At 47.7% G+C, this 26581-nt stretch overlaps 1 protein-coding gene across 1 annotated transcript in view; it reads left to right on the top strand.

Moving 5' to 3' along the window:
- The first annotated feature begins 593 nt into the window (after positions 1–593).
- The window catches only part of LOC144094943 (glycine receptor subunit alpha-2-like), a 31906-nt gene continuing 5918 nt past the window's right edge, over positions 594–26581 (top strand). Inside the window, exons 1-6 of the mRNA XM_077628810.1 lie at positions 594–739; positions 1313–1443; positions 1971–2038; positions 6264–6493; positions 6595–6677; positions 6779–6913. Coding sequence (XP_077484936.1) covers positions 699–739; positions 1313–1443; positions 1971–2038; positions 6264–6493; positions 6595–6677; positions 6779–6913 — 688 coding nt within the window. The 5' untranslated portion in view covers positions 594–698. The remainder of the gene's footprint in view (positions 740–1312; positions 1444–1970; positions 2039–6263; positions 6494–6594; positions 6678–6778; positions 6914–26581) is intronic.

Consider the following 26581-nt stretch of genomic DNA (forward strand, 5'->3'; position numbering starts at 1 on the left):
CGCGCGCGGAGCTGAGATTATCGCGGGGTACGTGTGTCAGCAGTACGCCGGTAGTGGTAGGAGGACTCGCCACGATCTATCAATCTGACGCATTTTGCGTAGTTGCGTTGTCGGAATTGTAGTAGAGTGGGGAGCGAAAGACAGTGGACAGAGAATTCTAATCAAATCAGAATCCGAATACAATTATAGTTGTTAAAGAATCGGAAATGAAATAGAGCCAGGATTCATATAGATTGGCGAGTGAAAGAAGCATGCGCTCGCATTTTCGCCTCATCAACCCAAATGATGTGCCCTAAATTTTGTATTTGTTCTTTTACATCCGCACTGAACACGGCCCACACTGCGGGTTACGTAGCAGTCTGCCGCCTTCCACCCCAAGAGCAGCGATTTGGAATGGCACCCGTCGTGCCCCTTTTTACAACTGATGCCTCGTCCTGACAATAGCTCTGAATTAACTTCGGTCCGCCGCACACAGCGAATGAGAACGCGCTTCACTGACAGCTTCGGCGGAGGGGAGGGGGTTAATTCCGTCGCGTGAACACAATTGAGAATCGGTCGACGTGTGTCACTCCTGCTTTCGTATGTGTGTCGACTGGACCTTCACTTTCCCTAACGGCAACAAGGTCTCATGCAGTCAGCTTTGTTCCGCTTAATTTGGAAACACTGTTGTGCTTACCGTGAGGCGTTTCTCTGTCGAGATGTTGTGGTTTTTCACTATCGCCTTCATGTGTGGAACAAAGTGAGTGAGTAAATTATTATATTTAACACGTCTGTAGTCGTCATGTTGCGTCTAGGGGCAAGAGCAGCCGTTTAACAATATTTTTATGAGAGCTTACGGGCAACATTTTGTGCCCATAAAGACAGTTGGCATGTTGCACAAATCCTTTGTAGCTTATTCAGAGAATCCCGAAGCAGATTGAGAATACAAAGCCTCTTTGTTCTATACATATTGCTCAAGGCAGCGCGGTGCGTTGCTGCAAGCTAATACAATTTCATTTTTGTAACGTCACCAAGAATCTACGACATAGGTAAATAGAGAGCACAGGGCGAAGAACTTCAAGCGATACATCGATAATCAACAAATCAGAACTATGAATTGAGCTTGGAACTCGATGGATCTTCATTTGTTTGCCTTGGTTCCTTAGTGCTGCAATATAGCCTCGATCGTCTGTCCACTTGGCGACCATGGTACTGAAAAATATATAGAAGCATCTACCCAACGAAAATCCGGAGAGACTAGATTTTGAGCAGAGTCTAATCGTCTGTGTCGATTTCCACAACCATCTTGATACTGTTTGGTTTTATTTTTCAGCATTGCCGCACTTTCCAACATCGCGAAACAATCCCCGAGTTCTCTGAGTGCTCTGAGCTTCCACAAGTTGCCAAATCTGGAAGAATTGTTTGAGGGATACGACAAGCGGGCCTGGCCTACGTACGGAACAGGTCAGAATACATTTGTTGTATACATCACTTCCGCCACCTTTTCCACTGAGGGCTAAGAGTCGCCTGCCACGTACTGCAGTAGGATATAATTTAAAGTAATAAAAAAACAGCAGTTGGCAACATTGCGCTGTGGTCCGCGGCGCCCTGTATTGCTCCGCTGACCAATCAAAACAGTAAACAAAACCAAGGCAGGCATCAAAATTCTAGATCTTGTAATTTTTTTCTTGTGATTAGCTTATTGATTACGGAAAAAGAGAAGTTTCTACAACGGAGTACTTTTTGTCGTGGAGTAATTCTGCGCGGCGGTCTTGAATATGGGTGGAGCTTCACTGCACTGCAGTCTTAAGTTGTATCTGACAAAAGGAAGTGGAACAACGTGGAGTCTCTTGCAAGTGCTGAGTTTAATTTTGTCTTCAACCAGTGAACCGAGACTTAGTCGCCGGACTTTGGGCTCCCACGCGAAGATGTAATCGTCGCAAAATTTAAGTTTCAAGATTAGGTATACGCTGCCTTTCCATTCTTTGCAGGGGAACCTACAAAGGTCGAAGTGGGCATGCGAATCAACACTTTAGGTCCGATGAACGCCGAAGACATGGTAAGCCCGTGCCCATGCCGTTTGAGGATGCTGCAGGAAAATTGATTTGTGTAAGAAATAATTGCTTTTCTCTCACTCATCGCAGACAACCAATTTGCGAATTTGCATTCAAGTATTGTTTCAAGAATGAGCGTTCTTTTAGGTCAGAAGAACTCCTGGGTTCTTATAAACAAACGTGCGAGGTAAAATTGTTCTGTATCTGTGGTTGACATAGACAACTTTGAAATGAATGTTTTTCACACTGAACCAATTTTAAGCAGAATACAGTACATAGCTAACTTAACATACAGATTGTTATTAGCTCGTAGGGGGGGGGGGGGGTTGCAACATTGGCATCGCAGTGTTATGTATACAAAAATGCGAAGGACGTAGAGATAAAAAAAGACATGTCTATGAGTGAAAAATAACAACCCGTTCATTATAGTACTATAGAATTAATGCTTATCTAATCTGTAGCTATATTGACAGCAACATTAAACTGGCTACATAATAACTATTGATTTAAATATTGATATTCCAACAAGTAAAACTGAACAAAACGTGCATACTGAATAAAACTCAAAATAATAGAATAGATCGCGGGCTATATTAAGTATGAGTTGTTAGAATCGCAGGGCTTTATATGCAAAAATCTAGTCAGATATAGAGCGCCTCTACTGTTGCTGGTGCTTTTTAAAGTAACGCCAAATGTTGAAGTTCGCCGCTGCCTCATTTCAGCATCCGCACATGGCTTTTCCGGGTTCTTATTTCTGTTTTCCGCCGGAAGTCGGTGTCCATTTTGTATCTGCTCGCATGGAGCAAAAAAAATGTCGGCTCGTCTAGGAACCTCAATCGCTTCGGCGCTGCGTACTTCAACGTTGATGTACCGAATAGAAGTCTGTAATGCAAGCACATAATTCGAGAGAACCGGAGGCACACCACGGCGTCAGCAAGCAGCGGCTCTGATCCCTGTCCCTCGGCGTCGGTCAGCTTCGTGGCTTGAACGGTCAGAAATTTCGACTCTTTTCACAAAGTGTAATGATCGCATACGGACACGATGCACTCGACCGAGATGCTTCTTTTTCCGACATTGTTTGAAGAAATAGCACTCAAACAGCAATACGGCAATGAATGAAAACAGCGGCGATGCAACGTAGCCACAGTACTGTGCCCAGAACTGTAGCCACAGACGCCCCGAGAACCAATAAACAAAATGCCAGTGCTTCCTTCCGTTCAAGACCGGAAGTCGGAAAGCTAAGTGAGGAGGAAGAGCCGTGGGGCAGGGGATGTTGGCGATGCTGAACCTGGTCGGTGGTAAACGTCATGAAGGGACTTTAGTAGGATATAAGTAAAGAAAAAAGCTGCTTTTGCCCGTCAAAGGACCTCCTTCCCGCCTAAGACGTCGTCGCTCGGTGTTATGATCCTGAGCGTGACAATACAGACATCGCAAAAAAATACAACGATATAGAGTAATTAGTAGAAAAAGCATCGGTTGAGTTGCTGTATATTTCACCACCTCAGCAGTCTCTCCTGTTTGTACATATTTCGGGACCTTGTGGAATGCACCCACTTGTCATTGTGATATGTTCTGGCACCTGCTGGTTTTTAGGTACTGCAGCGTCGATGTGACTTAGCGTAAAACACAAGCGTTCATTTGCATAAGAGACCCCTTACCTCTACTTATACCTCTCAGAACCAATTAGTTATTGCAAAATATATCATCAACAAAACGGCTATCAGGTAAAGAAGAAATATGAAAACAATACTGTGATTCTCGAAAGCCTAGTTCCTGTAGTCCATTCTAACCAAAGACTGCAAAAAAAGTTAGGAACCCTACTACTGCTCATATCCATTCATCGGTAAAATTACAGAACGTTGCTGAATTAAAAAAGTGATGCAGCGAACAACCATAGATTGATAGTTCGCATTGAGAATAATCGGGAATCGCTATAAGCAACATCTTTTTAAAAACCAGGCTCCTAGAAAACTAATTGAAAATGAAAAAATTACGCGTAAATAGGCACTTCTATCAAACGACTGCGCGCAATCACACAGGAGAAAAATAGCGAAGTATACCCAGGATTTTAGGAAAGCATGGTTAGCATGTGAAGCTACAGAGACTAGAAATGAGATAGAGAGAAACCGTTTAATGATAAAGCAGAGAATTTAGCCGACGTTTCAAAATTGCTGGCACGCTACCCTGCTTTGTGAAGGGAATCTGGGCGATAAAGACGGAAGGAGAGTGGTGTGGGGAGGGTTAAATTAAAGAAAGAAAGAAGGGGGAGAACATAAAATGCGGTAATTAAATGCCTACTAAAGAAATCGGCGGGAAATGATGTAACATGAAATGATTAAGTGCACGAGAAATGAAGAAGCTTTTATTCGAATAAAAGTCAAGAAGACCACAGCGGATGCTCCTCAAAGGAGGCCTCCAGCCAATGACGCCAGTCGGTTCTCACGACGTCTTGGTTGTAATGCAGCAGAGGCTAGGCAGGAAAGGGAAGGAGGCGGTCTTTTGTCCCCGTACTGTAGGAAGTGGATAAGCCCGTTGTGGCGCAAGACGGTGCGGGCAGGGCGTTTTTTTTTCTTTATCCCAATGTAACCTCTGTAAGAAATGTATTGTTCGTTATTCTGTCTAGAAATGTGGAGGGCTGAAGGGAGAAGTTGAAGGCACGGTGCAGGGAAGGTATGTTGAGGAGCCCACTCCCTACGGCATGTGGACCAAGTACCGCCTCCTTCCCTTTCTACTTAGCTTCTTCTGCATTGCCATAAAAAGTTGAAAAGTATCAAGTCAGCGACAAGTAGTTCTGTGGATTAACCGCGGTGCCATGACAAGCGGTCGACGTCTTTGCCTTGAGGGCCTTCTTTGAGAGGTATTTGCCGCTGGCTTTTTGACTCGTACCTAACAGGATATTGCTATCATTACCTGCTGTCAATGCGCAAGCATTACTACACCAGTTAAGAGAAAAGCCGGCGGCCTGTGTTTGTGTGTAGTCGCAAATCGCAAATGTCGTTCGCCTATATATGGTCCCCATTAGCTGACCTCAATGTGCCGCTACTTTCCCCGACAACAATCGTACCAAACTTTGACGCAGTCGTTTGTCGTATATCATTCCGGGTGGTGCGATGCGATTTCTCGTGGCATATAGCTTACATTTGCTAGTCGGGTTGGAGGCTAGCTTTCGACAGGTATTCGAGCCCACGACATATGCACCTTCAATTGTATGCCTTCTCAGACTCTTTACCTCTTCCCCTCAGGCGCAGTTGAGATGTCCAGCGAGATCTGAGGCAGGTACTGCGCCATTTTTTTCCTGAAATCTAATCTTCTTATCAAAATTATGACGCAACTTAGCCCAGGCCTCTCACTGGCGCCTACTCCAAACACCCGAATTGCTCCATACCTTATTCTCCTTCATTCCCGCTACCCCGATCAATTCCTCTCTTCCTGCAAGGTCTGCGGGAAACCTGGAGACTTCCTCCACGTCCTTTTCACATGTCCTACCTTCCCACACCCTCCATCTCCAACCACGGCGGAGTCATACTGGGAGAGTCTCCTGGCCAGATACGCTGCTGCTGATCACCCGTGTAATTACCGACGCCCTGAAGCGGATAGCCCTCCAAGGGCTGTCCATTGCCCTGTAAGGGCTGCCACCTAAGGGTTGCCTCGTGCCATGTTAGGGGATTTGCCCCCCCCCCCCCCCCTGTATTGCTTGGCAATAAATGTTTTCGAGCACCACCACCGGCCGTTGTTCAGTGTTCCGGATGGTGTCACCACGCGTGTTTGTGTGGGTAGGTGTCAGTGCATCCAGGGACATTAATCTTTTCACAATCCCACATGTAAGCACTCGTAAGTGTCTCTGATGGGTTTATTTTCTTTGTCTTTACGGAATCTATATTGTATTTAGGCCATTGTTTCTATAATGACCGCAATTTTTTTGCTTGCGTGCATGGTTTGGTTAACCTGCTTTTTTAGGTGCCATTTTTATCCTACCCATAGCCCCCTCCCCCAAACACACTTTATTTAATGCTACATGCTGCTGTGGGTACTGTGCAATGATAAATGAATCAATAGTGATGAAATTTTTTTCTAAGCATTACAGAAAAGTCGATAACCGGGCTACTTGAATGTGGTGCGAACACATTCTTATGTAACTTCTCAATTAATAAAGCAAGAATAATTGCAAGGCTATGGCTGGGCGCCTGGTTTAGAAATTTTGCTGGCCCATCTCTGGCGTCGAAACTGCAGGACTACGAAATGGACATGTGCTTTCGTCAAGCCTGGCGTGATCCGAGGATATCGCTGCGACGCTTCGGCCACACCGAGAACCTGACGGTGAACGGAGCCGCGCTGCTGGGGCGCATGTGGAAGCCCGACCTGTACTTCGTCAACGCCAAGGAGGTGCGCACCCACAGTGTGACCATGCCAAACCAGCTGCTCCGGCTCTCTCCAGACGGCGACGTGCTCGTCAGCATCAGGTGCGCAGTCGACGGGAAACTACCTGTCGCGAGCGTCGCCATCCACGGTGCAAAAGCAAAAGCGTAATGTAGAACCCTGACACTGGTATGATATTGCGCAGGTTGAGTCTGAAACTATCCTGCCTGATGTACTTCTACTACTTTCCTTTCGACAAGCAAAAGTGCTTCGCTCAGCTTCGTCCTTGTAAGTCGACATTTCTTTGTAACTGTATACTACTTGACCTTGAAGATGGACGTGCTCGCTTTATCAATTCACTTACGGTAACTATTTTCTTTCGCGGACAGATGTAAACACGCTAAGTCAAGTGGAGTTTGTGTGGCGGGAAAGTGAGGCGGTATACCTGGAACGCCCAACCCAGATGCAAGACTTCAACCTCGAAGAGCTGACGTACGAGAACTACACCATCGAACTTGAGAAAGGTGAGCTATTTGCGGAAGATTTGTTTTTATTTTGCAGCGACAGCTGTCAAGGGTCCGTTCCTGGATTTCGCGTCGTAGTAGTATGTCGTTGTCTGCCATTGTCGTTGGCGTAACTGCTGGGTGCGTTGAAATGACAACCACTTGGAGGGTGGTTACCGTGCAAGGAGGAACATGAGCGAAGAAGTGTGTAACCAGTGGGTGGTCACCGCAGGAACCATCTGGAGGGTGATTAACATGGAAGCTTAGAAAGAGGGTATATATATATATATATATATATATATATATATATATATATATATATATATATATATATATATATATATATACATATATATATATATATATATATATATATGAAATAAAGGGCTCGTTTGACAAACATATGAAGGAAGCCAACAGTCACAGAAACCATGGTGCACAGGGGAATGTTTCTATTGTTCTCTTTTTTTATTAATCATTCGATTAATCTTTAGCTTAAAGAAAATTATTTATAGAACAGCAAAAAACAACCATGCCGCCTGTGGTATTGTATTCTGTAGTTATGTTTGTATAAACTAGGTGGCGCTAGGCATGCGCCCTATCTGGTCAGCTGACTCGCACATCTGTATATATATTCATCATTGAACTGGAAAAAGGGAGTTGGTCGAAGTATGTACGTGGCGGGTGCTTGACGTGGTGGTGCTCCGGCTGCTCCGGGCAGTCGGACCGGGCAGTTCCCCAACGGTACGGGATACAACAGTTGGCGACGAGTGGTGAAGTAACCGAACGCGGAAGCAATGAGCCTGCATCAACCGCCCGAGTTCCTGCCGACGCCCGGGAAGCCCGCCATTCCTTGGACGCAGTGGCACCGCCTTTTCAAGAACTATCTCCTGGCGTCCGGGAGCGACGCTCACCCACCTGCGCGCCGTAAAGCTTTGCTGCTACACTGTTTGGGTGTGGAAGGCCAACGCTTGTACTACGCGTTGCCGGAGGAGAAATCGTCGACGCCGCCTACAGAAGGAAAGGAAGGAAGCGGTACGAGCGACGAGTACGATGCAGCGGTGGCTACGTTGGACGCTTACTTCACTTCTAAAACGAACGTCGTCGTGGAGCGGCATCGGTTCGGACAACGCACCCAACTGCCCGGGGAGACTGCAACAGCGTTCGTCACGGCGTTGCGTGAGCTGGCATTAAGTTGCGACTTCGGTAAGCAGGCTGACGATTTTATTCGTGACCAACTTGTAGCGAAAACGTGCAACCCTGTTCTTCGGGAACGCTTACTGCTTGAAGGCACTTCGCTCACTCTTGAACGCGCACTGGCTATTGCAAACAGTATCGAAGAAGCCACGAAATACTCACTTGAGCTGCAGTCATCGGCTGCGAGCGTTCAAAAGGTCGAAAAACATCGGATGCCATGCCGCTCAGAAACGCAGTTACCGCGTTCGCAGCAGCCGAAGTCCTGTTTCCGTTGCGGGTCTTCAGGGCATCTTGCAGATTCCAAGACATGCAAGGCGCGGGGTAAAACTTGCAGCAAATGTGGCAAACGAGGACATTTTCAGCGTGTCTGTAGAAGCGGCATGCCTGACGAAAGGGCCCTTGCTGTCCGAGAAGTCGACACCTGCAGTGCATCCGGCGATCTCAACGTGTTGCTTCTCGACCGGCAGTGCAAAGGAGGGATACACACAGAAGTCTTCGTACAAGATGTTCCTATACGTTTCCTCGTAGACACGGGTTCTGCTGTCTCCATTCTGTCGAACGCCACGTATTCAAGGTTGAAACGCTTCCCTTTGCAGCCAACATCAGCGTCACTCTACGATTTCTCTCGCCGCAGAATAACCATCGAGGGGTGTTTCACGGCGCCAGTCATCTTCCAGGATCGGCAGGCCGACATTCTCTTCTACGTCGTCAAGGACGGTACTGACATTCTCGGCATCGACGCTGTCGAAACGCTGCGTCTGCAAATCAACGGTACGTCATTGCAATGCACCCATATTACGCAAGCGCCAGAAGGCCTTGACCGTGAACTGTTTTGCCAGTTTCCGCACTTGTTTGATGGCAAGTTAGGGCTTGCAACAAATTTTGTCCATAAGGTCAAGATAAGAGAAGGAATCACGCCTGTTGTTGCTAAGTTGCGGCGTTTGCCATTTTCAATGCGAGACCGAGTACGCGAAGAGCTGCAGCGCCTTGAGCAAGAAGATGTCATAGAAAAGATTGACACGTCTGAATGGGTGTCTCCAATCGTAGTAGTAGCAAAGAAAAACGGCAAGATAAGAATTTGTGTCGATCTGCGCGAACCAAACAAAGCGATTGTCGTTGACAAATTTCCACTGCCGCACACGGAAGAAATATTGCACAAACTTCATGGCGCAAATTACTTTTCAAAGATTGATTTAGCAGCTGCATATCACCAAGTTCTGTTAAGCCCTGAAAGCAGTGAACTGACTACCTTCATAACCGATAGTGGACTGTACAGATTCAAGCGCGTCTGTTTCGGTCTTGCATCAGCACCGTCTGCGTTTCAGAAAATGATGGCCACTATTTTGCAGAACTGCAAAAACACTTTGTGCTACATAGATGATGTCATTGTGTACGGAAGCACACGTGAAGAGCACTTCAAGAATTTGAAACAAGTTTTGCACTTGATTGCAAAGGCTGGATTGAAGTTGAATGACAAATGCATTTTTAATGTGCAAGAAGTCGACTTCCTTGGTCACAGGATCAGTCACAAGGGAATACGCCCTTTATAAAGTAACATTGACGCCATCAAGGCTGTGCCAGCCCCAACAAATGTCGGTACTCTGCGCTCATTCTTGGGCATGGTGGGCTACTACGCCAAATTTATACCTGACTATGCGGTGGTTGTCGAGCCTCTTCGAGAGTTGCTACGTAAGAATGCCACATTCACATGGAACCCTGCAAGACAAGCTTGTTTCGAGCAACTGAAATGTTCCCTGGCCACAAGATGTTTACAGCTATTTGATCCTGCGGGTGACATTATTGTCACTACGGATGCCTCATCCATTGGCTTGGGAGCAGTGTTGCAACAGACAAGGAATGATGAACTGGTGACGATTGCTTTTGCTTCTCGCAGGCTTACTTCACAGGAACAGAAGTATTCTGTAGGGGAATTGGAAGCCCTTGCTTGCTTGTGGGCATGCGAATATTGGAGAGTGTACCTTTGGGGTCGTTCATTCATATTACGCACCGATCACCAGGCTCTGGTCACACTCCTTAGTACAAAGGGAGTAGGTCGCCGACCGTTCCGGATTGCGAGGTGGCACGCCAGGCTGTTGGCATACAACTTCACGATTGAATTTCACAAGGGTGACAAGAATACTGTTGCTGATGCTCTTTCAAGGATGCCCCTTCCAGGTCGTGTGGAGGAAGAGGAAGAAGAGACTGTTTGTGTTGTCTCAACATGCATTACTCATGAAGAGTTTGCCATTGAAACGATGCAGGACCCGTTGCTGCAGCAGGTTATAAAGTGGGTGACATCGGCATGGCCCGCAGTGAAGATGTTGCCTGCCGAAGCAGTTCCGTTCTACCGGGTGCAAACTGAGCTCTCAGTCGTTGGAGACCTCCTGCTTCGTGGTGACAAATTTGTAGTACCTTCGTCCCTCGTAGCACGGCTTCTTGACGCAGCCCACGAGTATCATCCGGGAATAACGAGGACAAAGCAGCGACTACGTGAGCAATACTGGTGGCCTGCTATGTGCAAGCAAGTAGAACAATTCATTGCATCCTGCGCGGTATGCCAATCTGTTGACAAGTCTGCAAAACCCGTGACACCACCTCTGCAGCCAGTTGCATTCCCATCTGCACCATGGCAGAAGCTAGGCATCGATATTGTGGGCCCTTTTTCCGAAGTGCCGGCAGATTGCCGTTTTGCCATTACAGCCATCGATTACTACAGCAAGTGGCCTGAGGTTTGTTTCTCAGCAAGGGTGACAACTGCAACAGTCATCTCCTTTCTGCGAAGCATCTTCAGCAGGGAAGGATATCCAGACGAGATTGTGAGTGATCATGGTGCTCAGTTTACAGCCTTGGAGTTTGACAGTTTCCTCAAAGAACGTGGCATCGCTCATACGTATTCGGCAGTCTATCATCCGCAAGCTAACGGGCAGGTAGAGAGGTTTAATCGAGTACTCAAAGAGTACGTTCAAGTCTGCGCACAAGAACATCGGCCTTTGAAGGAAGCTATCACCGAATACCTGGGAGTCTACCGTTTCACACCGCATGCGACCACAGGAGTGAAGCCTTCCGTCCTTCTTCACGGCCGTCATCCCAGAACAAAACTTGATCTTGTAGGAGCGCCAGGTAAAGAGTTTTTTCAAGATCCGCAGGCAGCGATGAAGTCCATCCACAGCAGAGTAGCACAAAGGCAACAAGCAAGTAAGACTTACACTGACCGTCGACGAGCTGCAAAGTACTCTCCATTAACAACAGGTCAACCGGTGAGAGTCAAGTTGCCGGGTCACGTGCCTAAGGGCGCTCTGAGCTACTCGAGTCCATTCACCATTGTGGACCAATGTGGTCAAGATACCTACAAGCTCAATGATGGCCGCACATGGAATCGGAGTAGGCTGGTACCTTGCCCCCAACCAGTTCCACCACCTACAGTTCCGAAAAGTTGTTCGCCTGAATCAGCAAAACCACTTGGCGAACCACAGCAGGAGAACCACGACCCACCCCAGCAGCCATCTGTTCAGACGCCAGTTGAAAGGGACGTTCCAGGACTGAGGCATTCGACGAGACAAAGAAGACCACCAGTGTGGTTTAAAGACTATGAAAGACATTGAGTGTTTATTGTGTTTTTCCAGTGTTCGTTGCTAACTCTTTTGAGGGGGAATAATGTGGTATTGTATTCTGTAGTTATGTTTGTATAAACTAGGTGGCGCTAGGCATGCGCCCTATCTGGTCAGCTGACTCGCACATCTGTATATATATTCATCATTGAACTGGAAAAAGGGAGTTGGTCGAAGTATGTACGTGGCGGGTGCTTGACGTGGTGGTGCTCCGGCTGCTCCGGGCAGTCGGACCGGGCAGTTCCCCAACGGTACGGGATACAACACCGCCGTTGGGTCCGAACCCACGACCTCCGAATATCGCGTCCGGTGCTCTACCAATGGAGCTACGGCGACGGCTGTCCAATCTGCTGTTCTCGTGGGTATTTATGCTTATTTCGTGTAAGCGAACCTTGAGAGTGTACACCAGCGCCACCCTCGTCTATAGCGGCGAACGTAGCACGTCCTGTATTACCACGAATGTGACGTAGAACGTCATCTAGCGAAGTGGGCGGAAACTGCGAGAGCCCTATTTTGCTACCTATGGCATCAAGACTGCCAGAACCGAGACCCTCACTAAGCTAATAGCAGACAAGTCAAATGAAATGAAGGGCTCGTTTGACAAACATATGAAGGAAGTCACCAGTCACGGAAACAATGGTGCACAGGGGAATGTTTCTATTGTTCTCTTTTTTCTATTAATGCTTCGAATAATCTTTAGCTTATAGAAAATTAATTATAAAGCAGCAGAAAAAACAACCATGCTGCCGGTGGGATTCGAACCCACGACCTCCGAATATCGCGCCCGGTGCTCTACCGACTGAGTTACGGCGATGGCTGTTCAATGTGCTGCTCTCGTGGGTATTTATGTTTATTGAGTGTAAGCGAACTTTGAGAGTGTTCATTAGCGCCACCCTCGTCCATAGCGACGAACGTAGCACGTCCTGTATTACCGCGAATGTGACGTAGAACGTCATCTAACGAAGAGGGCGGAAACTGTGCGAGAGCCCAATTATGCTACCAATGTCATCAAGACTGCCAGAACCGAGGCCTTCGTTAAGCTATTAGCAGAGAAGGTAAGGGAAATGAGGGGCTCGTTTGTCAAATACGTGAAGGAAACCAACAGTCACCGAAACCAAGGCGCATAAGGGAATCATTCTTTTTTTTAATTTACAGTGCGGATTAATGGGAGAGTAATACTTCAATTAATCTTTGATCTAAACGAAAGTACTTACAAAGCAGCAGGAAAAACAACCATGCCGCCGGTGGGATCCGAACCCACGACCTCCGAATATCGTGTTCGGTGCTCTACCAACTGAGCTACGGCGACGGCTGTCCAATCTGCTGCTCTCGTGGGTATTTATGCTTATTTCGTGCAAGCGAACCTTGGATGGATGGATGGATGGATGGATGGATGGATGGATGGATGGATGGATGGATGGATACGGCTGAACCCTTTACATCGGGCGGTGGCTCAAGCCACCTAGCCATGTCTTGTGAAATTTTACTCCTGTCTTGCTTTTAGCCACCAATCAGATAACCTTCGCTTGGTTACTTCTAACCTCTTAAAATCCACTTTCCCTTCACTATCCCTAAACCCCAATGCCTTGGGTAAGTCAGCCCCGCTGCCTTCCACTGTAGGGTGAAGCCCTTTACAGAAAAGTATCAAGTGTTCAGCCGTTTCGTCCTCCTCTCCGCACGCAATGCACAAAGTGTCTATCTCCTGGTACCTGAGTCTATACTTCTTAGTCCGCAAAACTCCAGTCCTGGCCTCAAACAACAAAGAACTTCCCCTACAATTATCATAGATATTTTCTTTGACAATTTCCTGTTTAAAGGTCCGGAATGTTTCTAGTGCCGATTTCGTCAGCATCCCTGTTTTCCACAAAGCTCTCTCTGTTCCTTTAACCTTTTTCTTAACCGATAATTGCTGATTTGCCCCCTTACTGCTGTCCAGATATTTGCTTGTCAATTTTCTAGTTCGCTTTCTCCATTTCGTGTCAACATTCTTTATATACAGGTATCTGAAAACTTTCCTAGCCCACCGCTTTTCCTCCATCCTTCTCAATCGTTCCTCAAATGCTATCTTACTGCTAGCCTCTCTGCTCTCGAAAGACGCCCATCCCATATCACCCTGTACCCCCTGATTTGGTGTATTGCCATGTGCTCCCAAAGCTAACCTCCCTACTCCCCGTTGCCTAATTTCCAGCCTTGCTTGAACATCTGGCCTCATACACAGGACCGCATTCCCGAAGGTCAGGCTAGGGACCATCACCCCTTTCCAGATCCCTCTTACCACCTCATACCTATTGTAATTCCACAGTGCCCTATTTTTCATGACAGCTGCATTCCTACTAGCTTTATTCATTACATATTTTTCATGCTCTGTCAGATACTCAACACTGTTATTTATCCACACCACAAGATACTTGTACTCATTCACTACCTTTAGCACGAACTCCTGTATTCTATGCTCGCCGCCCTCTTCATTAAATGTCATGACTGCAGATTTTTCCTTACTATACTTGAAGCCTAATCTATCTCCCTCTGTACTGCATATGTCTAACAACTTCTGCAGGTCTTCCTTGTTGTCAGCCATTATCACTATATCGTCCGCATATATTAGTCCCGGTAATGTCTGTTTAATCAATTCCCCTTGCTTGAAAAAAGATAGGTTGAAACCTAGTCCGCTCCCCTCTAGCTTGGCCTCCAAACCTTGCAGGTACAACATGAACAACAAAGGGGACAGAGGACATCCTTGTCTAAGCCCCCGCTGTATCTCTACAGGCCCTGATACATTTTTTTCCCATTTTATGAGCACTCTGTTACCTCTATATATATCTTTTAAAAGATTAATTACTCCATTTTCCACACCCAATGTGCCCAATATGTCCCACAAATGCTCCTGAGTAACGTTGTCATAGGCTCCCCTAATATCCAGAAATGCTAGCAATAAGGGCCTATGTTCCTTTTCCGCAATTTCTATACACTGTGTCAATGAAAATAGATTGTCCTCCAACCTCCTTTGTTTCCGGAACCCATTCTGTAGTTCCCCTAGCACCCCCTCGTTCTCCACCCAAGCCTGCAGTCTATCCTTTATAATTTGCATCACCACCCTGTAAACCACAGACGTCACTGTTATGGGGCGATAGTTACTTACGTCTGCTTTGTCCCCCTTTCCCTTATATATCATGTTCATTCTACTTAATCGCCATTCATCGGGGACTTTCTCATCCACTATCATTTTGTTCACTACCTGTATTAATGTTTGCTTGGATTTTGGTCCTAACTTCTTTATCAACATAATCGGGATACCATCTGGTCCTGTTGATGTGCCACTAGGAACCTTCTTCTCTGCCCTTTCCCACTCTCCTTGCTCAAGTGAAGCTATTGCTGTAACCGGTCTATCCTCCTTCGATAAATTATGTACCACGTGCTTTGCTGAAAATTTTTCCGTCATCCTTGTTCCTATGTGTTTTATTGCTTCATCCCCTTCTAGTCGAATACCCTCATCTGTAACAATAAACCTTTGTTCTAGCCTAGTTTTATTACTCATTGCATTTAGATGTTTCCAGAATTTTTGGGCTGCTTTTCTATCCTTTTTATTTACTTTTGACATCCATTGGGCACCCTTTCTTCTAATTTTCTCATTAATCAAATAGGATGCGTCCCTTCTACACTTTATGAAGGTATCCCATTTTCTGTCTACTTCGGGTTTTGGTTCCCCCCTCTTCTTGGAATATCTGTGTTCCCTGGATGCTTCCTTGCGCTTTTCTATTGCCCTCTTGACCTCCTCATCCCACCAACTCTTGGGTTTGCATCTTTTCCCTTTTAGCTTTACTCCCACCTTAGCTAGCTCTAGCTCCAGTAATCGAGTTAATTTGGTATAAGTCCATTCTGTTTCACTATCCTCAAAAATTGCTTTCTCGATTTGTTTGGCTGCTACTTCCAATTGCTTTTCTGAGTAAAAATTTCCCCCTGATTGTTTATCTTGATTCAGTCCTACATTGCTTTTTATTCTGAAGCTCAACTTGATACGCTTGTGGTCACTACCTAGACTTCTGGAACCATCTTCATCTATGCTCATTACCCCTAATCTGTTATACATCCTCTGTGACATTAGTGCATAATCTATCGTCGAGTGCAGACTCCCCGCCTCCCATGTTATGAGCCCTTCACACTTCTCGGTGCTGTTGCATACAACTAAATCATGCCTGTCACACATGTCCTGTACACTAGCGCCACCCTCGTCCATAGCGGCGAACGTAGCACATCCTGTATTACCACGAATGTGACGTAGAACGTCATCTAACGAAGAGGGTGGAAACTGTGCGAGAGCCCTATTATGCTACCTATGACATCAAGACTGCCAGAACCGAGACCCTCGCTAACCTAATAGCAGACAAGTCAAATGAAATGAACGGTTCGTTTGACAAACATATGAAGGAAGTCACCAGTCACCGAAAGCAAGGCGCATAGGTGAATGTTTCTTTATTTTTAAATTACAGTGCGGATTTCTGGGAGAATAATACTTCAATTAATCCTTGATTTAAAGAAAAGTACTTACAAAGCAGCTGGTGAACACTCTCAAGGTTCTCTTACAACCAATAAACATAAATACCCATATATATACCCACGAATATATATATATATATATATATATATATATATATATATATATATATATATATATATATATATATACGCGAGAGCACAGGCGGTCTGTGGAAGGAGGCTTTATGGCACGGCGTAGGAAGGCGTAACCAGAGGATGGTTACAACGGTGCTAGTCCTGAATGTGATTACCGTGCAAGGAGGGTGTGGCGAGTGAGCCGAGAAATCCCCAACCGGAGGATGATTACCGAGGAAGGTCTAGGGTATGGTGAGATCATGAGAAGGCATACTTGGTACGTGGTTGTCATGGGACCCAAAAGGAGGGCAGTTACCCTAGAAGGAGAAGGGTTGCCGTGGGATGAGGGTATGGCGAGTTTAGGAATGCGTACCATGGTAACCATCCGGAATGTGGTTGCCGTGGAAGAAGGAGGAAGGGGGTGGAAGATTATGCCGAGAGCGGAGGAATGTAGCTCTGTGCATCTGCGACAACTGCTGCGAAACGCGCCGCCAGAGGAGATGATCGCCTTTGTCGCTGCGCTTCCGAAGCGGAGTACTAGAAAGCACACCTGCACAAAAAACTACAATGTGTGGTTAACTAAAAAAGCGGTCTAGAACTATTCAGATGAGAGGTCACTCTCAAATTCTCTACCACAACGCATCAAGAAGTACAAATTTACATTCACAGGTGTCGCTGAATATCGCGTTAACCAGTGGTAATCATCATGTAAATTTTTCTTTTTTTTTGTAATAGACATCGAAAAACACAAAATTAGTGAAAGTGCGTAGTTTTCATAAGAATTGCGCACGTTCAATCAATTTTTCTTTTAAGTATGCGCTTTACCGTCACTCTTGAAGACTGAAGACAACAAAAGTTCAATCAATCTTCTAAAATACGCAACCAGGACAGCCGGGAGTGACAACGCGGTCAATACAAAAAAAAATAAAAACTTCCAGGCACACTTAATTACATTACATGTAGACAATGTTACAGCTTTAATGATTTCTATGCCCATCCATCTATTTTCTCGTCCTGTTTTTTTTTTGTCGCACAGTTGTTTTCTTGGTGTGACGTAAGAGTTCCGCCGCGTCTGGAAACCCGTCACTCGCTCGCGGGCGCGCCGTCATGATGTCAGGCGACCAAGCAGCGGTTTTCATTACACAGGCCACCGGACGACTTTCTTCCCCGATTGAACTTTTAATGCTTTCACATTATTAACATCTTTTTCGTCAAACCTCTTAGCGGGGAGCGGCTCTGTGCTTGCCGAAGCGGCAAAAGTACTAAGGTGAGACACACTGTTCGTCAGTGATCGCAGTTTCTTGACGGTGACTTTTTGTGTACAACTTATTGCGACAACAATTTTAGATAGAGACAGATAATTTTTTCAACGAAGGAACTTAAGTTCTGGTCCAGATTTTTGAAACAAAATGCCTCGCCCCTTTAACAACGTCTCCACCCTGTGAATGCCGAGCAAAGCTAGCTCTGAAATATACTTTTACTGCTGGAATGTTCTAGCCGAATAGATGGTTTCCAGAATTTTCCTTCCAAGTCAAGACACATTATATGCATGTACATAAGGCTGAGCAGAATATAAAGTCACTGGTTTTTTATCTGGAGCATGCGCGGTACCGCAGACCTTCACAGACGACGCAGCGTTTCTGGAAGAAGGCACTTGGGTGTCAGCATGGAGGCTGGCCGAATCATGTTTACTGACTGCGACTTCTTGAATGGCCTTTGAAATAGAGCATCTAGTTTTGAATGCGCTAGAAAAAGTAATGTCGAAATTGTCACTTAAAGGGACAGAACACTCAATGTTAAGGACCCAATTTTTTCGGAACAACGGAAAGCTTGCTGTCTAAGATATTGGATTCCACAACAGGTTTGTTGACAACGCTATACAAAGTTTTTCACGAGACTTTTAAATAAGTGCATGAGCCCTGTTTCATGTATCCCAATGCTGGAAACCATGATCAGCGAGCGTGATGACGATTGCATGTCGGGAAAACTGCCGAACCGAAATTTAATATAAATCTTATCCGCCAGACAGTAATAAGATTTTTTTATATGGAGTATTTTCGATTTTAGTTTTCTCACCCAAAGCCGCTACGGCACAGTGAAGTGCGCGTCGTCGGCGAAATGTTTAGTAGACCGTGGTTGTCACTCCATCCAAGACATTCAAAACACTGTGGCTCCATCTAGTTACAAAAGTGAAAAGCGCATATTCGAGCATGCGAAGGGAGCTTTGCTCTTCATCGAAAGGCGCTTTGGAGAGAGTGTAGACTATAACTAAACATGACGAACACTCCTGAAAGAAGAAAAAAACACTATGGTCTTAAAAAGAAATAAGCGAAATTTTCTAAGATGTGGTCACGTGGTGGGGTACGCCGATAATAGCGGCTTTCATTTCATTTCATTTCATTTATTTGTCCCTTAAAGGCCCGAAGGCATTACATAAGGGGGGGCGTACATACAGGTTGGAGGGTAGTAGCAGAGAACACTAAAGAAAGAAAGGGGGAAAAATACACGGGGTACCAAAAAAGTGTACAATAATATACAAACTAAAAGCAAGAAATAAACATACAAAAAGAAAACAAGGAACAGTTGGCACTTCGGTGTCGCAGTATGAATATGTTTATGAGAAGTGATTAGCCAGTTTCTCGCGGAAAAGGCGGCGATCGGAGCATGTTATTACGTTGTCGGGAAGGCCATTCCAGAGCACTATGGCGTGGGGAAAAAATGAACTGCTCATTGCGGAGGTGCGGGTTTTAATGCGTGCGATTGGGTTACTGTGGTTTAGGCGGGATGACGTACGTGGGGGTGGCTGCAGCAACAAATGTCTTGGTGAGCGATAAAAGAAAGAGTGAAAGAGGCATAGACGGGAAATAACACGGCGAGTTGCTAGTGTTTGAAGGCCGAGGGATCATTTTAGTAATGTTACGCTGGTATTTCTTGAGTACTGCGATGTAATAAAACGGGCGGCGCGATTTTGAATGGCTTCAAGGTCTGAGATGAGATACGATTGTGATGGATGCCAGACAGATGACGCGTACTCCAATTTAGGACGTACGAATGTTATGTATGCCAACTTTTTTACTTCAGGTGATGCAGTTTTTAGATTGCGCCGGAAAAAACCAAGTGTGCGTGATGCTTTGGAACAGATGGTCTGAATGTGTGTTGTCCATGACAGCGATGATGTTATGTGTACTCCTAGGTATTTATAAGATGATGTTCTCGTGACGGCGTCCGATTTTATGTTGTAAGTGCTATCAATAACTGTGTTTTTGCGGGGGAATGATATGGATTGGCATTTATTTAGATTAAGAGGCATGTGCCATTTGTCACACCACGCTGAGATAGTGGTTAGATCCTGTTGAAGAGCGGCAATGGCGCTAGCGCCGAGGATGGGGCTGTAAATTACGCAGTCATCTGCGAATAAACGTAGCGTTGATTTTATGTTGATCGGTAGGCCATTGATGTAGATGAGGAATAAAAGAGGTGATAAGCCTGCACCTTGAGGTACGCAAGGAGGCTTTTAGAGCGCGGCTCATGAATTCCGCGTCGTCGTCGGCGAAACCGGTTGTCCAGGTAGCAGAGCGAAACGCCACCTGGAAGGTGGCTGCACGGAAAGATCCCGAATGGTGGCTAGCAGCGTAACACGCCACCTGCCAGGTGGCTGGTGGGGTGTGAAGAGCTGCTCTCAAATCTCGCATTGCCGATGATCCGAATTGTCTGCCAATTTTTTATGCGACTTTTATTGCCAAATGAAAATGATGAATCCTGGTTTCTTTGATACTGCAGTGCTCAGTTTTTACAATATCAGGCACAATATTTTTATATCCGCCATAATTTCATGACACGTTTTGGCCAGTGGCCGGCCCCTTCGCATCGCGTGTGCAACGCGCTGCTTCTACGCGATTGTATACGTGGAAGCTGGGTTAGGTGCTCTCTCTCCAACACACTTGACAACAATTTTCACATATTCTGCATGTGCCCATCTTCATTTATACTGGCGCGAATATTTGCAGTATTTGTTCGTTTTTTCAAATCAGCCGCCACACCACTTTATCGCTTTGTTTGCGACGGAAGACGCGACTATATTTTTCTCGATTGATCGCAGCCAGGCAGAGTTGATTCTACATTGTTCCGGAATGTTCTAGTAACTTTGCACGCTTTATCTCGAAAGTTCGCTATCAGCTTTAACTTGAGCACGGCCGACAGCGGCGGGCATTCTGTTTGACGACCGCCGAGCACGCTTGTCGCTTCGCCGCCGCCGAGTGATTCAGTCCATTTTGGGTGCAAGTCAACCCAATAAACAGTTTCGTTTTAGAAGACCCTTTTGTCCGTCTTCATCGCTGCTTCGACTGCCGTCACCACTAATTGATGTCTGGTGGAGGTGCGGGGTAACCTTCCATGTTCCGGACGCCCCCTTCAATTCGTGAAGCCACCCCTCAGCGCTTCGCACCCGAGGACGAGCCAGCAGCTGAGCGAGCCAGCCGACGTCTCCAGGGAGAGGGGCCTGAGTTCGGGAAACTGCCGGACCGCACCAGACAGCGAAAAGACGCTGCTACGAGCACCGCAACGTCGCCGAAGATGTCGACACCGATCATACTGCATCAGCCGCGGGTGCCGCCAACTTTCAATGGATCCCTAGGCGAAGACCCCGAAGAATGGTTAGACCAATTTTAGCGCATGGCATCATTCAAAAAGTGAGATGATGCGGCAAAAATTGGACACGTGTTCTTCTCACTGGATGGCTCCGCACGCACGTGGTACGAAAACTACGAGTTGTTGCTCACGACATGGGAGCTATTCAAGGGAGAACTAAGGAAGGTATTCACCACTGTCGTGAAGAAAGAAAGAGCCGAACGACTCCTCGAGTCCAGGATCGAGCTTCCGAATGAGCCGGTCCGCGGTTACGTCGAGGAGATGAAGCGCCTATTTCGCCGCGCCGACCCCGAGATGACCGAGGAAAAGAAAGTTCAGTTTTTAATGCGGGGCGTAAAAGAACAACTCTTTGGCAGTCTCGTCCGCCAGCCGCCAAAAACAGTTGAGGAATTCATGCAAGAAGCCTGCACGATTGAGAAGACCCTCGACGTCCGAGCTCGGCAGTACAATCGCCCTTCCTCTGCCTGTGCAATCCGATCGAACACGACGGCCACCACCAGCGACAGCTTGCGGGAAGTTGTCCGGGAAATCGTCCGAGAGAAGCTACGCCGATTACTGCCATCCTCCCCACAGCCACAAGCAGCGAATCTGATGGATGTGGTACGGGAAGAAGTGCAACAGGCACTTGGCACCCCGACGGCCACAGAACCCCAGGCCATGACTTACACCGCTGCAGTAAGGACTGCTCAGCCCCAACGACAACCCCTACGTCCTCCCAGAGATGAGCCACTCCCAGGCCCCGCCCGCCCAGCCTATGACCGACGCTCAAGCCCCAGGAAATGCGACGCCTTGAGGACTTCCAACAACCGGCCGTTGTGCTTCCATTGCGGTGAGGCCGGCCATATTCTTCGTCACTGCCCGTACCGAAGTATCGGACTCCGAGGATTTGCCGTTAACGCCCCACTACCACGCTTCGGACAACGTCCGCAGGAAATCGACGAGTACCTGCGTCGAGAGGAGTACACGCCGAACCGCTTTTCGCGCTCATCATCGCCGCCACGCCGCGGTACGAGGAAGGTCTCCCAGCCCCCGTAGAGGAAACTAAAGGCAGCAGCCTCTGGAGGTGAGGTTGCTCACGAGCGAAACGCCGAAGATCCTCCACCCACCACGCCCCATGAAGACGCTGCACCCGCGCCGCCGCATGAAGAACCTACTCTCGCTGCACTGACGCCGCACAAAATGACAACCCCGACCACGACGCAAACTGCCTTCAGAACGACGACGCCACCCAGAAAAGCTTCGACCACACGCCCCACCCGCGACTCGCATACGCGACGAAGCCGTGACCCGACGCCGAGAGCGACATGCAATGCAAGATCCAGGACCTCCGACTTAGAAGTGACTATCGACGGCCGGAAAGTTACCGCTCTAGTCGACGCAGAAGCCGATTACTCGGTGATGAATGGAACATTCGCTGCGCAGCTGAGAAAAATCACAACGGCTTGGGACGGCCCACAAATTCGCACCGCAGGGTGCCACCTCATTACGCCATCAGGACGATGCACAGCGCGAGTGACTGTCAAAGGACATATCTATCCTGCCACCTTTGTTGCGCTACCGCAATGCTCCCGCGAAGTCATCTTGGGTGTGGATTTCCTTAATGAGCATCAGGTGATCATCGACCTGCGGTACAAGCTGATCACGCTTTCGACGGACGAAGCCATCGCTCCGATGAAAACTGGGGAAAATCACGTTGCCCTGGAGGAAGAAGAGAGCGTCCCACCCCGATCAAGCGTTATCGTGACCGCAGGCACCACGAAAGCCATTAACGCTGAAGCCATCATCGAGGGGAACATGCAGTTGCTTCTAGACCGAGGAATCAGCATTGCAAGAGGCATCGCACATTTCCGCAATGGCCAAGCCGAAGTACTGCTGACTAACTTCCGTGAAGAATACCGGCACATTAAGAGAGGAACGACGATCGCTTTCTTCGACGAAATATCTGACGTACGAGACTCCTTCGTCCTCTCCGTGCCCTCCGCAGAAGATTCGCCTGACCAAGAGAACTCGCCCACTTTCGACATCAACCCAGCGCCTGTTTGTGCTAGTCCTTCGTCTTGTGTCCCGTTCGTGTTGCGCTGTGATCGAAAATGAAGAAGACCAGATTTGCAATCTGCTTCAAAGCTACAGTGAGTGTTTTTCGACATCGCCGAAGGTGCGACAAACGCCAACTGCCAAGCATTGCATTATAACGGACCAACACGTCCGACCCCTCCGTCAAAGCCCCTACCGTGTGTCACCGCGAGTACGACAAGCCATCCGAGACCAAGTCGAAGAAATGCTTCGCGAAGACATCATCCCGCCTTCAAACAGCCCATGGGCGGCACCTGTTGTTCTAGTGAGAAAGACGGCGCACTTCGATTCTGCGTTGATTACCGCCGCTTGAACAACATAACAAAGAAGGACGTCTACCCCCTCCCCGCATCGAAGACACACTGGAGCGCCTCTGCAACGTCAAATATTTCTCATCGCTGGATCTCAAGAGCGGCTACTGGCAAATCGAGGTCGACGAAAGAGATGGCGAGAAGACAGCATTCATCACTCCGGATGGGCTGTTTGAGTTCAAGGTGATGCCATTTGGTCTCTGTTCCGCACCAGCGACGTTTTAGCGAGTAATGGATACAGTGCTGGCAGGCCTGAAGTGGCAAATTTGTCTGGTATATTTAGATGACGTCGTTGTCTTCGCCTCGAACTTTGAAGAGCGCCTCAAAAGACTTCGAACAGTACTAGACGCAATGAAGTCGTCTGGCCTAACCTTGAAAGCGGAGAAATGCCACTTTGCCTACGAATAGCTGCTGTTTCTAGGCCACATCGTTAGCAAGGAGGGAGTATGCCCAGACCCGCAGAAAACAGCTGCTATTGAACAGTTTCCACCGCCGGCCGATAAGAAAGCAGTGCGCAGATTTCTCCGACTGTGCGCATATTACCGACGATTTGTGAAAAACTTTTCGCGCATCGCCGAGCCCCTGACCCAACTGACGAAACGTGCCGTTTAAATGGGAAGCGCCGCAAGCAGAAGCCTTCAAGGAACTTCAGCGTCGATAACAGTCCCCACCGATCCTTGCGCATTTTGATGAAAACGCCGATACTGAAGTTCATACCGACGCAAGCAGCGTGGGCCTAGGCGCAGTCCTCGTTCAAAAAAGCGACAGGCTGGAGAAAGTCATCGCATACGCTAGCCGTTCCCTTTCCAAGGCCGGGGTCAACTATTCGACAACTGAGAAGGAGTGCCTTGCCATCATCTGGGCTACGTCGAAATTCCGCCCCTACCTCTACGGACGACCGTTCAAGGTGGACGGAGACCACCACCACGCGCTGTGCTGGCTTGCCAATTTGAAGGACCCCTCTGGCCGACTCGCTCGATGGAATCTGCGTCTCCAGAAGTTTGACGTCACCGTCGTTTACAAGTCCGGACGCCAGCACTCTGACGCTGATTGCCTCTCACGAGCCAATGTAGATACACCGCCTCCGGACGACGATGAGCACGCCTTCCTGGGACCCGTCAGCCCTAGCTCTTTTGCTCAGCAGCAACGCTCGGACCCCGACCTAAAATGCCTCATCGAGTACCTGCAAGACAAGGTTTCTTCACCATCCACTTCATTCAAGCGAGGACTGTCTTCCTTCTGTGTGCAGTATGAGGTCCTTGTGAAGAAGAACTTTACAGCGAGCAAAACAGCCTACCTCCTTGTTGTACCTGCTTGTCTCCGCGAAGAAGTTCCACAAGCTTCACACGACGAGCCGACAGCTGGACATCTCGGGTTTACTCGCACCCTCCGCCGCATTCAATACAAGTATTACTGGCCGCGACTGTCTGCCGATGTCGCACACTATGTGAAAACCTGCCGAGATTGTCAGCGACGAAAGACCCCTCCCACACGTCCAGTAGGATTACTGAACTCCATTGAACCTTCCTCAAGGCCCTTTCAGCAGATTGGCATGGACTTTCTTGGCCCTTTTCGAACGTCAACATCTGGAAATAAGTGGATCATCATAGCAACCGACTACCTGACCCGCTACGCCGAGGCGAAAGCCCTACCAAACGGAACAGCAACAGAAGTCGCCAAATTTTTCGTGGAGTGCATTCTTCTTCGACACGGCGCTCCCGATGTGCTCATCACGGACAGAGGAACAGCATTCACGGCGGAACTAACGCAAGCCATCCTACGTTACAGCCAAACCAGCCACCGGAAGACAACTGCATACCATCCGCAGACTAACGGAGTGACCGAGCGCCTGAACAAAACCATCGCCGATATGCTCGCCATGTATGTCGATGCCGAACACAAAACCTGGGATGTCATCCTGCCTTACGTCGTCTTCGCCTACAACACCGCAGTGTAGGAGACCACCCAGATGACGCCTTTTAGGTTCGTCCATGGCAGGGAGGCCACAACCACGCTAGACGCCATGCTGCCCAACGTTACAGAAGAAGAGAACGTCGACGTTGCTGCCTATCTTCAACGCGCAGAAGCTCGAAGGCTTGCCCGATTACAGATTAAGATCAGCAGCGGTCCGACGCCAGACGCTACAACCTACGAAGACGCAACGCGGAATACATGCCAGGAGACCAAGTCTGGGTGTGGATGCCCATTCGCCGCCGTGGATTGAGTGAAAAGCTTTTGCGCCGCTATTTCGTCCCGTTCAAGGTACTTCGTCGACTAGGTGGACTGGATTATGAAGTCATCCCTGACGCAATGACTGCATGCCAGCGACGCCACTTACGACCAGAAGTTGTCCATTTAGTCCGTCTGAAGGCGTATTATGCGCGCTAAAGGCCGCTGCATTTCTATGCTCTATTTTCGCACGATGAGTTTTTCTCTTACTAGTCGCATTATTTGATTTCATGCATCGGGTCGATGCTTCGTTGAGAGGGGAGTAATGCCGCGAATATTTGCAGTATTTGTTCGTTTTTCAAATCTGCCGCCACACCACTTTATCGCTTTGTTTGCGACGCAAGACTCGACTAGATTTTTCTCGATTGATCGCAGCCAGGCAGAGCTGATTCTACGTTGTTCCGGAATGTTCTAGTAACTTTGCACGCTTTATCTCGAAAGTTCGCTATCAGCTATAAATTGAGCACGGCCGACAGCGGCGGGCATTCTGTTCGACGACCGCCGAGCACGCTTGTCACTTCGCCGCCGCCGAGTGATTCAGTCTATTTTGGGTGCAAGTCAGCCCAATAAACAGTTTTCGTTTCGAAAACCCTTTTGTCCGTCTTCCTCGCTGCTTCGACTGCCGACACCACTACGTGACAATGCGATAAAAGTGGCACTTCAAGTCACTCTCGAGCTACCGGACTACCTGCACTCTTTCCGAAAAAGTCTTTCATTGAAGCCTAGGCCTAAATCAGTCAACCATGGTGCGCAACAAAGGCTCTATGCCAATTTTTCTGAGAGGCCTGAACGTCCGTCTCTGATGCATGCCTCTGTAATGCGCGCTTGCATGCTCGTGTTATGCGTTGAGATAAGCCTATGATACAGATCTTGTAGCCTACCTCAAAGGAATGCGTGAAGACTGTTGGTGTGATTGGCTCTTACGCGTATGTGCGTATGTGCAGATCTTTGTATTAATAACATTATATGCTCTCATTTTTAATGATTTCCAGTTTTCTCTCATTTTTTGTTCATTC

This window comes from Amblyomma americanum, chromosome 6 (assembly GCF_052857255.1).
Source record: "Amblyomma americanum isolate KBUSLIRL-KWMA chromosome 6, ASM5285725v1, whole genome shotgun sequence".
NCBI lineage: Eukaryota > Metazoa > Arthropoda > Arachnida > Ixodida > Ixodidae > Amblyomma > Amblyomma americanum.